Genomic DNA, 15,095 nt, shown 5'->3' with positions numbered 1-15,095 from the left:
CTGTAAGCTATAAGTTTTATGGAGTATTTAGTGGACCACTTGTGTATGTCTCTCTACAATTATATGTTTAGTCATAGCAAGTAGATTTCTATAGTGCTTCATAGTGAACTCAAGCACTTCCTAACAGGTTTACAATCTGTAAGCCAATTGCTCCCAACAAGCTGGGGACTCATTTTACCAACCTACGAAAGGATGGGAGCCAACCTTGGGGCCCTGGGATCGAACTCGCAACCTTGTGGCTGCAGGACCAGCATTTAACCACTGCGTCTCCAGGCCTCCCCTTTCGGCTTAGTTTGAGCACAATTTGTGTTGATCTGCTTTGTGGTTGTGATGGGGAAGTCAAATTATTACATTTCCCCACACAAAAAGGACAACACGAATCGTGTACTACAGTGGGCCCTTGTTATCCGCTGGGTTTTGGTTCCAAGATCCCCCGTGGATAACAAAATCTGTGGATGCTCAAGTCCCATTAGATGTAATGACAGAGCAAAATGGTGTCCCTTATAAAAAATGGAAAATCAAGGTTTGATATTTGAAATTTATACTTTTTTGGAACATTTTCAAACCATGGATGCTTGAATCTGTGGATAAGAAATCTGTGTATAAGAAGGGCCGACTGTACTTAGGCTCATGGAAACCATGTTGGGGTGGGGTGAGAGGTAGGATGGTTTCTCATCAGCAAAAGAATTATCATTAGGCCACTAGGCTTTTTACTTCCTGGTAAATGGCAATCACATCCTAGTTTGCGTGTCCGGCACGCTGGCTGAATTATGATCATTGTATTATGCTCAGAGAATCAGAGTTGGAAGAGGCCCCAAGGGCCATCCAGTCCAACCCCATTCTGCCATGCAGGAAGTCACAAGCAAAGCATGGCCGACATGCAGCCCCTATTTAAAAACCTCTCATGCAGGAGACTCCATCACTCAGCAAGGCAGCACATCCCACTGTCAGGAAGTTCTTCCTAATGTTGAGGTGGAAACTCTTTTCCTGTAGTTTGAATCCATTGCTCCAAGTCCTATTCTCTGGAGCAACAGAAAACAAGCTTGCTCCCTCCTCAATATGACATCCCTTCAAGTATTTAAACAAGGCTATCCTATCACCTCTTAACCTTCTCTTCTCCAGGCTAAACATCCCCAACTCCCTGAGCCTTTCCTCATAGGGCATGATTTCCAGACCCTTCACCATTTTGTCTCCTTCCTTTGGACATGCTAGTTTCTCAATATCCTTTTTGGATTGCGGTACCCAGAACTGGACACAGTATTCCAAGTGAAGGCAACCAAAACAAAATAGATTGGTATATTATTTACCTGTCTAGACACTGTACTTCTATTGATGCATCCTAGAATTGCGTTGGCTTTTTTGGCTGCTGCATCACACTGTTGACTCATGTTCAACTTGTGGTCCACTTGGACTCCTAGATCCCTTAGAAATAACCTGAAGTCAGCTGTTTACGTCATGAAGGTGGCTCCTCTATATGGCATTACTCTGTAGAGAGGTTTGGCTGACAGTACTTGGCAAATTGGTCTTTTTTGGGCGAGGGTTGCGATTGCCATCCTGGACATCTGCCATCCTACATCCTGGACATCTGCCTCTCTTTCAAACAGGTTGTGATGTTTTGAAAACATCTATTTCAATATACCTACCTTTGTTATGGGCAAGCTGAAGAACTGTTTTTTCCCCTCTAAAGGGAGGAGGCAGGCTTTATGATATAAACAACCGATTTCAGGTTATTTCTATTTGGGCAAAGTCCTGGGATGGGATGCCTACATCTTAATAAGAGCTAGCCTCTTGCCCTGACCCAAATCCTCTAAATCCTTAAAAGTATTGTTATCTAAAGCACACCTTTTCATGTTCCTTATCTTGCCTAAGACTTCCATTTCTGCTGTGTCCAGATACATCACAGTAGCATTTCAGCAGCAATACAGTTGAGTGATAGCATCTATCACCATTGCCGCTCCACAGTCCATAAACAAAGATTGCCCCAGATCATTTCTTTAAATGTTCCAGGAAGATTTTATGTCAACTTGCCCACTCTCATTTCCAAACTCCAGCCTACATAAGCAGTGTGGAATAAAGAAATAAAGGGACTTTACACAGGGACTTGACATTCCATATTCTACCTTTGCACTAAGAAGGGGAAGAGGTCTTGCTTCCAAAACAGCATTACTGCCACATTAAAATGTGATTGAAGCCTTTGCTCTGTTCCAAATGAAGTTTAGGAGTTAAATCTTAACATCAGCTTCATAGAACATTGGCTGCTAGAACATCAGATGAGGTCTTGATCCTTTATTTTAAAAAATCATAATGTTTGTTTGGGATTGCAAGGATTCACAAATAGAACTGATATCTACAAGGCAGCTTTTAAGATGACTTGTGTTCCCAGCTTCTAACAGACTTGTCATACAATAGAAGAAAGTATGTAGAGAGATCTCATAGCATCTTTGGGACTAACCAAAAGAAAGAAGTTGGCAGCATGAGCTTTCCTAGATTTCAGTCTACTTCCTCAGATGCATATAGTGGAGTCTGAGGACGTAGACTGAGGTCTATGAAAGCCCATGCTGCCAACTTTTTACTTTCAGTTAGTCTCAAAGGTGCTACAAGATCTCTCTGCATACTCATTCTACAGAGTAACATGGCTATATCTTTGAACAGAAGAAAGGAGAGGCCTCTCCTACCATTGCATTGTATGTGAACGTATATGGCAGGACTCTTCAGGCCCTTTGCCCCACTCCCCTTTGATTCTTGCATAGTAGGAAATATGTAGTACTCCATCTGTAATTGGACTGCACATCCCATCCCAACAGAACAAGCCAACGTAGCCCACGATAAAGAATGCTGGGAGCTGCACTTCAGCAGTGTATGAAAGGCTGCCCAACTCTCATCCCCGTTGCAGCATAAAGGAACATCAGCACTAATTTCTGTTGCAGATCACCACCCCAATAAGCCTAAATATGCCAGGTTTCTTTCTTGAGGAGAAAGAAGGCAGCCATATCAAACCCATTCCAATTTAAAGGACAATCAGAATTATGAGGGGGACAAGAGGACATGTACGCCACAAAGAAACAGCTAATACAGGAGTGCTCAGGGCACCAGTTTTACTTTCAAATGTGTATCCTTGGCAGTGAGATCACTTTATAGCTGCTTACAGAACAAACACATCGGAAAAATACACTTCAGAAGGGAAGGTCTGCAAGTCCCACAGGTGGGGGGCATCTGGCAGTCATTGCTGTATAGGCTTGAGAAACAGGAGAAAGTGGATACAAAGGGAATCAAGGTGTGAATAAGGGATTAAATCCCACTGAAGTTACACATAAAATCGAAGAAGGGGGTGGTGCAGCTTGGGCAAAGCATACATTCCTTTTTTATGTGAAATAAATGTAATTTGGAACATGGAGTGCTCTGTTTGTGGCGCCTTTTGGATAGTGCCATAATGCCACACATCAAGCTGTGTGAAAGGGGCTGTTTTAAAGAGGCATCCATTGCTCACTTTGCATGTGTAAGAACAAAAGCCTTCAACACAATCCTCCTTACATACACTGTTGCCCCTTGGCAACAGTGCCTAAAATCTTGTCTTTCCATACCCCTTCAGTTAAAATATAAGTGATAAAGACCTTTCCTGATTCAGAACACCTGTCAGTCAACCAGTAGTAGTTCCCTGTGGGAGCTAAAATAACCATTGCATACAGTCGGCCCTCCATATCCATGGATTTTGGTATCCATGTGGGGTCTTGGAACCAAGCCCCAACTGATATCAAGGGCCCACTGTATTACATAAATAAATACAGGGGGAATAAAAACATTCCCTGGTTACTTTTACATTATGTGGCTTCTTCCCAAGTGTAAAAAGAATGGCTTGAATGTCAATCTGCGTTGCCCAGAACTACCCTCTAGAAGAAAAAAACAGTATCATATTCCTGTGGCAAAGATGGAGCAAAATGTATAAACTGGATTGGGAAGACTGGACCAAGTAGACTGCAGCCCAACTGTTGGCTTTGAGCAAGGCAGTTAACAGAAAGAATATTATTTTGTGCTGGGAACTGTTTGGATGATCAACCTTGAATCCAGGTCCAAGCCCCCTATGAAGGGTTCTCCACATCCTGTTTGCAACGTTTGGCTGTCAGGTCCTCGTTGTGGGCTTTGCGGATGTGCCGGTAAAGGTCTCCAGACTGCGTGTAACTCCGCATACAATAACGGCATTCGTAAGGGCGTTCCCGTGTGTGGACAGTGGCATGGCGCCGTAGCGTGTAGGAACATGAAAAGGTCTTCCCGCATGTCTTGCAAGTGGGTACATCTTCCATAAAGATGGCAAAGTTAGAGTGGGACTCAAAATCTTGCAAGTACATTTGTTCATGTAGGGGTGGCGTCACCATGTTTGAGAAGTTCTGCCCACCAGGCATGGGAATAATGTGATAAGGGGCATGCTCTTGAGGTAGGAAGCCACTTTCTGAAGACACCTCTTCCATCCCACCAGGCTCCTCAAAGTTATCAGGATGACGTCCACACCTTCCAGCTAGACCTGCCTCTCCAGAAGGCCTCTGGAAGATACTTTCCAGCCTCAACATTGTGCTCTGCTCCTCGAGTTGCTCTGTCACCTCTGGCTCCTCATCAGAAATCACGATGGCTTCCACCTTGACCTTGATGGAGGGCCTGTTTGGTTCCTTCTGGTACCCTGTGCTGAAGCTGCTTGCCCGCTGTTCTGCATACCTTTCTGGAGCATGGTCTGTGCTAGAAGATCCCTCAGCTACACATGCTGGAGGTAAGCAACTATGCGATATAGTTTCAGTGGAACTACTGGGACTAGAGAAAGAAATGTCAATCACGGATAATGGGTGTGTCATCAGAGGTCTTGCTGGCAGAGGAATTTCCATGCCTGGCTGTGTAGTATCAGCCACATCCAAAGTGGAGGCCATTGCTTCCTCAGAAACACTTTTCTCTCCTCCTTTCCACTCCTCTTTTTCGCTATTTTCTGTTTCATACAGATGAGGGGGTGGAAGTGGCAAGGGCTGGGGCTCAGGCATCTGAAGCTGGAGCTTGGTGGTGCTGGGCAGACGTTCTGAATTGCCTGGGGCCTCTTCTTCCTTCTTTGTACTGTCTGCTTCTGCCAAAGCTCGGGCCTGTAGTTTTTTTCTTACATACCTTAACAATGTCATTCATATGCAAGTAACTGGCAGCTGCTAATATGTCCTCCACTGGCATATCGTTGAGGGCAAGGGTGCCTTTGTACATGAATTCCAGCAACAGTCCAAATGCTGGTGCCGTGACAATCTCATTGTTAATTGAGACCAAGTCTCGCTTGTCTAGCCGCTCCTTGTAAAACATATGGAAGAAGGCACTGCAGGAGGCCAGCACTGCCCGGTGGGCCTGGAACTGAGAGCTGCCCACAAGCACTGTGCAGTCGCAAAGGAAGCCTTCACGTTGCTGCTCCCACAGGCTCTGCAGCAAGTTTTTGCTGTGGTCAGGGAACTCCATGCTGAGGCCTCTTTCAAGAGAGTGGAAAAATCAATGGCATAGTCCAGCCTCCTTTAGGGTCGCAGTGCAGAGAAAAAAAGAACAGCAAGAGAGGACACTTGGTAACTTTAACATACCACTTGCAGGAACCAAATGAGCATGAAAAGTTGCTTGATACTTGTCACAGCACTAAGTCATTTAGCCCAATGCTGTCTATCATTACCAAGAGATACTGTCTGAAATCTTAGGCTGTTATCTGCCACCTCCCTGCCCAGGACTGTTAAAATTCCTTCCTTTTGGCCTCTGGAGGAAGAAAAACAGGTTCTTGCTGATTGGTGTACACTCCTAGGAATCTGTTTACCCATTATTTTGGAGGAACAACAACCTTCTTACAGCTAGTCAACCAACTGCCTGATGCCAGTGGATTCTTTTCCCCAGCATCCTTTTGAATCTCCCCTAAGCCATGAGGCCCCTACACTGCGCCCAGGATGACCAGATGTCCTCCCTTTCCAGGACATGTCTTACATTCCAGCCTTCTGTCCAAGAGGAATTGCACAATGTCCTCCATTTTGGGCATGACTAAAAAGCATGCATTTATATTTATGTGTGTTTAGCTTTCATTTTGTAATGCCCTACACTTTTCTTGAATGTCTAACATTTTGCGGTGCCTTATGCTTCCTTTGCAGTGAAGACATCTGGTCATCCTGCCCTGCACCCCACTCAGCTGCCATTTGACCCTAACCTGTGTGTCTGTTGAGAATATTGGAGGAAAACAATACTACAATCTATTCTCTGCTCTGGACAGGTTCCAGTTTCTCCTGCCCACATCCTTTCTGAACTGTGGTGCCCACAATTGGACATAGGATTCCAGGTGAGGCCTGACCAAAGCAGAATAGAGTGGCACTATGACTTCCCTTGGTCAACTAGACATTCTACTTCCATTGGTAGTGTCTAAATGGAGGGAAGCAATACTACAACTCTGCTCTGGACATACTCCAGCTTGTCCATAGCCTCCTTGAATTGGGATGCCCAGAACTGGACACAGATGAGGCCTGACCAAAGAGAACAGAGTGGCACCATGACTTCCCTCGATCTAGACACTATACTTGCATTAATGGAGGGAAGCAATACTACCATTCTGTTCTCTCCTCTGGACATACTCCAGCTTGTCCACATCCTCCTTGAACTGTGGTACCCAGAACTTGACACAGTGTTATTCCAGGTGAGGCCTGGCCAAAGCAGAACAGAGTGGCCCTATTACTTCTCTTGATCTAGACCAGTGGTCCCCAAACTCTGCTCTTTAAAGGGATTTTGGGCTTCAACTCCCAGAATCCCAAACCATTGACCATTATCGCTGAGGGCTTCTGGGAGCTGAAGTCCAAGGTCTTCTTAAAGTGCTCCCCAGTCTGTTCTCTTTAAGGGCATTTGGACTTCTGCTCCCAGAATGCCTCACTATTGGCCTACATGGCTGAGGCTTCTGGGAGCTGGAGTCCAAAATCTGTTAAAGGGCACAGTTTGGGGAGCTCCTGGCTAATAGGCGCTGTACGATTACGAACATTGTCTGATAGTCTTTCTGTCAAGGTTTGTTTTATTTATCTTGTGAGTCGACTGGGGTCCCTTTCTGGGAGAAAGGCGGCATAAAAATGAAATCAATAAATAAATGACATTTATCATTCAATTCCCCTCAGTCTCCCTCAACCAACACCAGCCACAAAATGGCGCCGGTTCCCTCCCCACTTGGAAGGGGGCTTTGCGGGAGTGCTATTCGGCCCTTATGTCCCCCGCAGACGTCCCTCAGAGCCCCGCTGCGCGAAGCAGGGGTCTGTCCCTCACTTACCCACCACAAAGCACAGGCCGCCGCCATCGACCCGCCCCTCTCCCCTGATTGGCTGCTCCTTCCCGTCATTCTCGGCAAGGGCGGGGCTTCGCTCAAAACGGGCCTCCATTGGTCTCCTTTCCCCGCCCATCTCTAGCATCCCGCCAATCCTGACTCCGCCTCCAGCCAATGAAGAAGCCAGCGCTTGTGGCGGACCCGAAGGAAACGACTTCCGGTCCACCAGAGAAGATGTTTTATCATGTGAGTGATGGCGCCTTTGGGTTTCCGTCAGAGAACAGTGTTTTGGACTCCAGCTCCCAGAATTCCTGGCTTCACAGATATAGTTAAATGTTAGTCTGTGGAATCACTCTGTAGAGAGACCTTGGAGCCTCTCTGAAAGAGAAGTTGGCAGCAGGGGCTTTCATAGGCTTTCCTCAAATGCGTTTAGTCTCAAAGCTGCTACAAGAGCTCTGTATCTTTAAATTCTATTGTTGTTGTTATTATTATTATTATTATTATTATTATTATTATTATTATTAACTGCAGCTTTCGTAGACTTCAGTCTACTTCCTCAGATGCATTTAGTCTCAAAGGTGCCACAAGATCTCTATAGCTTTAAATTGTATTACTGTGTTGTTGTTATTAAGTGAAAGAAAGAAGTTGGCAGCATGAGTTGAAGTAGACTTCAGTCTACATTCTCAGATGCATTTGGTGGAGTGGAAAGCAAAGGGACAGACCTATATATGCCTTTGTATGTGGGAACGTCAATTCAGATTCAACATCCTTTGCGTGTGGAGATGAAGTAGCAAGTCCAGTTTTAACAATGGTACTTAGTGAACAAAGGCCTTGGGAACTAGCCATTGCGTTTGGAGATGAAGCGGCAGGATCTGTAGTTGGGGAGAATAGATGCATATAGGATGGCCCCTGAGGATGAGGTCAGATAGTGTTGAAACGTGTCTAGTGAGCCAGGAAGCCATTTTCCTTGTTCAGTCCATGGCTGAGGGACTGTAATTTATAGATTAATCCAAACTCTGCTGTTTCTCTTTCCAATCTACCTTTCTAGTTCTTTTGTTCAAGGACCGCTCTTTTGAGGTCCCTCAGATGTTTTGTACTTCAGCTCCCAGAATTCCTGACTGTTGGCCAAGTTGGTGGGGGCTTCTGGGAGTTGAAGTCCAAAACACCTGGAGAGTAAAGTTTGGGACTCACTGGTAGAGAATACAGCCAATTCTACATTTGTTAGTATGAGGAAGAAACAAATATTTCAATATTGTGGCAGGATATTTAGGCTTCTGTCAAAGAAGGGGAGAAGCTGACATTTCTTGCTACTGTATTATATTACTATTTACTTACTTATTTATTGTTGTTAGCTGCCTTTGAGTCGAGCTCAACTCACAGCGACCCTGTGACTCAGGTCCAAAACACACTGCAGAAATAATCCAGTTTGAGACCACTTTAACGGCCCTGGCTTAATGCTCGGGAATTCTGGGAACTGTAGTTTTGTTGAGACATTGAGACTTCTTTGTCAGAGAGCTCTGTTGCCACAATAAACTACAATTCCCAGAATTCCCTAGCACTGAGCCAGGGAAGTTAAAGCGGTTTCAGACCAATGTGTTTTGGAGATGAGATGTCTCCATGTTTCCCTATGCGCCACTACTCTGCTTGGGTTTTGTAACTTCACACTTGTGAGCTCCCTAATGAAGTCCATCCATTTAGCATGTGGCCTTCTTCTCTTTCTGCTTCCCTCCACCTTTCCTAGCATTATTCTTTTTTCCAGTGAGTCATGCCTTCTCATGATGCATCTGAAGTATGACAGACTCAGCTTAGTCCTCTTGGCTTCCAGGGAAAGTTCAGACTTGATCTCTTCAACGATCCATTTGTTTGTCTTTTTGGCCATCCATGGTATCCTCAGCACTCTTCTCCAGCACCTCATCTCAGATGCATTGATTTCCCCCTCATCTGCCTTCTTCACTGTCCAGTTCTCACATCCATACATGGGGATGGGGAATACTGTGGATTGTACAGTCCAAACTTTAGTGCTCAGTTGTATATGTTAAGGATTTTGTCTAGTTGGCTGCCCTTCCCATTCTTAGGGCCCATACAGACTGGCCAAAATAAATCTGCTTCAGGTCACTTTGGAGGCATGCTGTTTAAATGATGCATGCGTCCTAAGAGTCTGGAAGCCACACCAAAGCCATGCTCCAGTCATAAGGTCTACAGCTCAGCTTTGGCACAGCTTCCAGACTCTTAGGACACCTGCATCATTTAAACAGCATACCTGCAAAGTGACCCGAAGCAGATTTATTTTGGCCAGTCTATATGGGACCTTAGTCTTTTTCTAATTTCTTGACTGCAGTCTTTTCCAATCAATGTTTGGTCCAAGGTATGGTAACTCTTTAACAATTTAGATAAAAGCTTATGCTATAATAATAAACGTCTTGCTGTAGGCAGACATCGGGGGATGAGTGGTCTCTTTTGTGTCCTGCTTGTGAGTCTCCAAGAGAATGTGGGTAGCACTTCCAAGGATCTAAACACCACTGTGAACTACTGTACTAGGTAAAGGTTGGCATGAACTGCTAGTTCAGTGAGAGACTGGCCTCCATATTCTCCCCCTCCAGATCTCTTTGGAACACGAAATCTTGCTGCATCCGCGTTACTTTGGACCCAACCTCCTCAACACAGTAAAGCAGAAGCTGTTCACTGAAGTGGAGGGAACCTGCACAGGCAAGTAAGTAACAGTGGGAACTGGGCATTTTTCTCCACAGAAACTGGCTGCATAGATTGCAGAAAGGCCTATAAATTGAAGTTCATTCCAGATAAGAGAACAATCTCATGAGTGAGTGTGTTACCTTATCAAGGCCTCCAGTTGGGCCTTCGTATTGGAAGGCTTTAAAAAACACGATAAATTGTACAATTCTCAAGATACTTCAAAGGAACCAAAGTTGTATTTTAAGAAGTATTCTTGAATAGAGGGCAACCTCTATCCAACCTTTTGCCATCCTTCCCTTTAAGACTAGAAAATTGGTTCATCTTAACAAAGAGAGTTTATGTAAGTAAGGAGAGTTATAAGAGAAGAGAAGGTTGAAGGGTAGGTAAGAGATATTTCTGCCAACAAAACACTTTTAAAATGTTAATATGAGGAAGGATTTTCAGTGGTATTCAAATGTTTATGATAAATCACCTGAAGGAGAAGATCTGGGGGGGGAAGGGCACTAGTAAGCTTCATAGTTTGCATTCAGATTTGGTACCCCCAATCTTCTCTGAAGATGCAGGGCTGACAAAATGTGGTATTCCAGCTGTTGTTAACTGGGACTCCCATAATCCTTTACCACTAGCTATGCTGGTTGGGATGATGGTAGTTGTAGTTGAGTACATCTGGATGGCATCAGCTTGGATAGGCCTGACGTTAAGCATCCCCACTCTCCAATAATTTCAAAGAATGCTTGCCAATGTATATTTGACATATACTCTTGAAATGCTGTCTTCCAGATATGGCTTTGTCATTGCTGTGACCACTATTGACAACATTGGTGCGGGTGTGATCCAGCCCGGGCGTGGCTTCGTCCTTTACCCAGTCAAATACAAGGCCATTGTATTCAGGCCATTCAAGGGTGAAGTTGTCGATGCTGTTGTGACTCAAGTGAACAAGGTAAGGGAGAGGTAACAGGAGGTTGTGGAGGGGATTCTCAGTGTTGGGTCTAATCTGTTTTGTCCTGTCTTGCACCTGTTTTTTCCATTTAGGCTATTTTTTGAAGTGGAGGCATTGCTTGTGGGATGGCTTATTTCAGATTTGCTACTCTTTTAGGTATCAGGGAATTATTCATTTCTGCAAATCTGGATGATTGAATACAAGATGCTTTTGGAAAATGGAATTGGGATCTGAGTGCTGAAAGATTTTGCAAGAAATAGTCTCATTTGTTAGTTATCTTTGTTGTTTCACCATCTCTGACTAGGTTGGACTCTTCACGGAAATTGGACCCATGTCTTGCTTCATTTCACGGCATGTAAGTACTGGGACAATAATATGGCACACAGCAAGCTTCCATGGAAAGGATGACAGGAGGAGGAGAATACTGTCATGCACAGAACTGACTCCCAAATTTGAGAGGGCTGTCAGCCATAGAGCCTCCTGTATTAATGGGACACGGTGGGGTTATCTGATGGCAACAGTAGGCCTTTTTTTAGCAGCAGGTGGGTGGAAGGTCCTTTCTAAATCTCCCACACTGATCCTGCTACAGTCTCTGGACCATGTGTTTTTGTGTTGCCCTGAGGCATTGTGGAAAACTAAAATGGTTTTCCCTGCTGCCCTGATTACTTTTCTTATATTTTATTTTAAAATAGTCCGAGAGCAGCCAAAAGGACAGATAGCTGCCTTCTAATCCCAAACCTGGTCACATGCTTCCGGGAACCACAATTACCAAGTTCACATCTTGAGAACCCTAGACTAATGCCTTGCCTCGTTATAATCACCTTTACCAGTGCAGCATCCTCCAGATACTTTAAATAGCTCTTACCAGCCCCAACCAGCATGCCATATGGCTTGGACCAACCACATCAAAAGGGCATCAGGTTGGTGAAGGCTGCAATATAATTTGAGGCAATATCTTATGTTCTTCTTGAAGAGCTGTCCTCAAATAAAATAATTTTCTCCCATCCCTAGAACATGAGCAGGACATATTTTAAGGCCAGTCAATCATTAGTGAGGGAGGAAATCATTTTGTCATGGTTGGCAGTGCCTTTTTGGACTTTGTTACAAGGACCATTTTTAGGTGAGGATTGAATTTGGGGGCACTGGTATGCAAAGTATCTGCTCTGTCATGAAACTGAACCCTCCTACTTCTTTACAGTCACTCATGATGTCTCCTGTTTGCATTTACAGTCTATTCCTTCTGAGATGGAATTTGACCCCAACTCTAATCCACCCTGCTACAAGACCGTTGATGAAGTGAGTGTGTGTTCCTGATTCTGTATGCAAAAGTGCCAACATAGAAATATAATTACAGTACAAAGTCATGATAGATTCTACTGGATTCTAACACAACATCTAGGAGGCTGTACTTCACTACCCCTTTTGTCTGGACTAGCAGGTAATAGGTGGAAACAACAACCAAATGTTCAAGCTTCAAGAGCTTTTTGCTTATTGTTTCCACATGTAACTACATTTTACTTTTCCTCAACACTATTTTTTTCAACAGTTGGTTAGCATTATGTGTCCACTGAGCACACCCTGTTTTTACCTGAGCTATAGTGGTCGAACTGTTCCTCACCCATCTCCTTTGGCCTTTTTGCCCATAGTTTTTTTTATACATATGAAACTTTGGGGTTCCCCCAAGCCCAGTGATACCTCCATTTTATGTAGTAGTAAGGAACCATTGTCCCTCCAGATGTTTTACTTCACAGACCCCTTCTAGCATGTCCAGTGTAAGATTCATGGGAATTGCTATCCAAAACATCTAGACAATGTTTGCTCTATTTTGAAAGGAAATGACTCACAACCTGGACATCAAAAATAAGGGAACAATGTTAACTCTCATACTTAATGCTACATGTTTCTACTCCAACCCCAAACAGGATATTGTCATTCAGCAAGATGATGAGATCAGGCTGAAGATTGTGGGGACCCGCGTGGACAAGAATGATATAGTGAGTTGAAGTTTGGAGTGGGATGGAGGAAGAGACTCCCAAACCTGCCTGGAGCACTACATTGTGCAGCTAACTCTTCTGTCCTAAGAAGCATGTGTGTATCAGCCCAGCTGAGAGTTGAACAATTCTGGCTCCTGCAACACCTTTCCTTCTTTATAACAATAAGTATTTGAGTATGCACAGTGGGTAGGAAATGCTACAAACTGTTAGGAGAAAAAAGTGGGGTAAGCAAAAGAAGAGCCAGCATGGTGTAGTTGTTTGAGTGTTGGATCCCATGATTTAACATGAAACAGCTTGCTGTAATAGCCATCTTTTAATTTGTCCTCTCCCTGTATTTCAGTTTGCCATTGGGTCACTCATGGATGACTATCTTGGTAAGTTTATTTTTTCTTAACATGGCAGACAGAGAAGGGTCTATACTTTGCCTCTGGCTTCATAACTGCACTTTAAAAAAAGTTACACAAGATAGGAAAAGGTCATGGGATGTACTTTTCATGGGATGTGCCTAAAATATAATACTCAAGGATGGTTTTAGTCATGGACAAGACAATATAGATTCAGATTAACTCTCTGAACTCCTGATGGAATCAGTAAAAGTCAGGCTATTTTTTTCCTGCCTTTGTAAGGTTCCCAAAGGAAAATTCTGGCTGTTCTCTATCGGAAACATAATAATGAACTAATTTCTAGCTTGAGCAGAACAATGATATATTTTTGTTGTTGTTTTTGTTGTTGTTTTAAAAAGAACAGAAATATTTAATCACAAAAGTACAACCATTATTTCCATTCATGTCACACAATTTCTTCTTATCTTCTGATTTTCATACATTTAAATTCTCCCCTCTTCTCCTTTCCTTATCCCATATAGAACTGAGTTTGTCCACTTTGATCTAATCCTTGTTTCTTCTGTTTATTTACATTCTTCATTGCTATTTTGCCTCTCTCTTTGGTACAACTATATTCTTCATATCAGGTTGTAGAATTTTTATCTTTGTTTTTTCCTCCACTTTATCTTTTATTGATGATATTATTGAGAGCAATATATATTTTAGAGATCAATAGAAAGTGTACTGGAAATAAAAACTGCCACTGTCACAGTGTCTTTTTACAAATGTATTAATATTCTATGCTTGGAATATTGTGTGCAGTTTTGGTCACTGTGACTGAAAGAAGCAACTTGCTAATGAGAAATGGTTACAGCATTTGCACCTTTTTGTCTTTTTCCTTTGGTAAATAAGGAGGACACTAGACTGTTCCTTAAAATCAGGTATCTTACGCAATTTGTGATTGGGAACTGTGTTCATCCTTCTTGTACTTGAAATGAAGGGGGGCATCTATTAAAGTTAAGGAGAGGGTGATATAGAAAAGTGTATACTTCATCACATTGCTGTTTACCGCTGTCAAGCTGACTTTGATTTATGGCGACTGAATCAGGTCTTGCAGATTGAGGGCTGTGGCTATCAAGTTCATCCATCTGGAATATGGTCTTCCTCTATTCCTGCTGCCTTCTACCTTGCCAAGTATTCTTGACTTTTCTAGGGAGTCCTGTCTTCTTATGATAACTCCAAAGTACAACAGTCTAGGTTTATTCATCTACACTTCTTTGATTTATTCATCTTTGCTTCCTTGATTTGATCTAGGACTAATTTATTTGTCTTTTTAGCCATCCACTGTATCCACAGAACTCCCCTCCAGCACCACCGTTTCAAATTAGTTTATTTTCTTCCAATCAGCTTTTTTCACTGTCCAGCTTTCATAAACATGCATAGAAACTGGAACTACAATGGCATGGACACTCCTAACTTTAGTATTCAATTGTATATCTTTACACTTAAAGATCTTGTCTAGTTCTTTCATAGCTGCCCTTCCCATTCCTAGTCTTCTTCTGATTTCTTGACAATAGTCTTCATTGTGGTCATTCTTTGTTCCAAGGTACGGGAATTCTTTAACTGTTTTGATTCCCTCCTTGTATCTACATAATGAGATGCCTTAGAGATGGAACCAAAGTTTAAACACAAAATTTGTTTACGTTTCATATGCACCTTATATACATAGCCTGAACCATCAGAAAGCAAAAGGTTTCACTATCAGCTACCCATTATTTTTATTTTCTTTTTTGCTTTTTTTTTTAAATAGTATTTTGAACACTGGAATTCTAGATTAGGGAAACACAACCTGTATTTCAATGCTGGTA

At 43.1% G+C, this 15,095-nt stretch overlaps 2 protein-coding genes across 2 annotated transcripts in view; one reads left to right on the top strand and one right to left on the bottom strand.

Moving 5' to 3' along the window:
- Nucleotides 1-2,584: 2,584 nt before the first annotated feature.
- ZBTB3 (zinc finger and BTB domain containing 3) lies at nt 2,585-7,319 on the bottom strand. Its single transcript, XM_042440637.1, is given in 3 exon segments — nt 2,585-5,126; nt 5,128-5,520; nt 7,290-7,319. Coding segments are annotated over 2 exon segments (1,392 nt in total). The 5' UTR covers nt 5,470-5,520; nt 7,290-7,319; the 3' UTR covers nt 2,585-4,076.
- A 102-nt stretch (nt 7,320-7,421) lies between these two features.
- Nucleotides 7,422-15,095, top strand: part of POLR2G (RNA polymerase II subunit G) — an 8,098-nt gene continuing 424 nt past the window's right edge. The window contains exons 1-7 of the mRNA XM_042440639.1: nt 7,422-7,525; nt 9,880-9,989; nt 10,751-10,910; nt 11,215-11,265; nt 12,141-12,206; nt 12,833-12,904; nt 13,245-13,278. Coding sequence (XP_042296573.1) covers nt 7,454-7,525; nt 9,880-9,989; nt 10,751-10,910; nt 11,215-11,265; nt 12,141-12,206; nt 12,833-12,904; nt 13,245-13,278 — 565 coding nt within the window. The 5' untranslated portion in view covers nt 7,422-7,453. The remainder of the gene's footprint in view (nt 7,526-9,879; nt 9,990-10,750; nt 10,911-11,214; nt 11,266-12,140; nt 12,207-12,832; nt 12,905-13,244; nt 13,279-15,095) is intronic.

Source organism: Sceloporus undulatus, chromosome 9 (genome assembly GCF_019175285.1).
Source record: "Sceloporus undulatus isolate JIND9_A2432 ecotype Alabama chromosome 9, SceUnd_v1.1, whole genome shotgun sequence".
Classification (NCBI taxonomy): Eukaryota; Metazoa; Chordata; class Lepidosauria; order Squamata; family Phrynosomatidae; genus Sceloporus; species Sceloporus undulatus.
The sequence above is the reverse complement of the archived record's forward strand: the minus strand, read 5'-3'. Positions and strand labels throughout refer to the sequence as shown.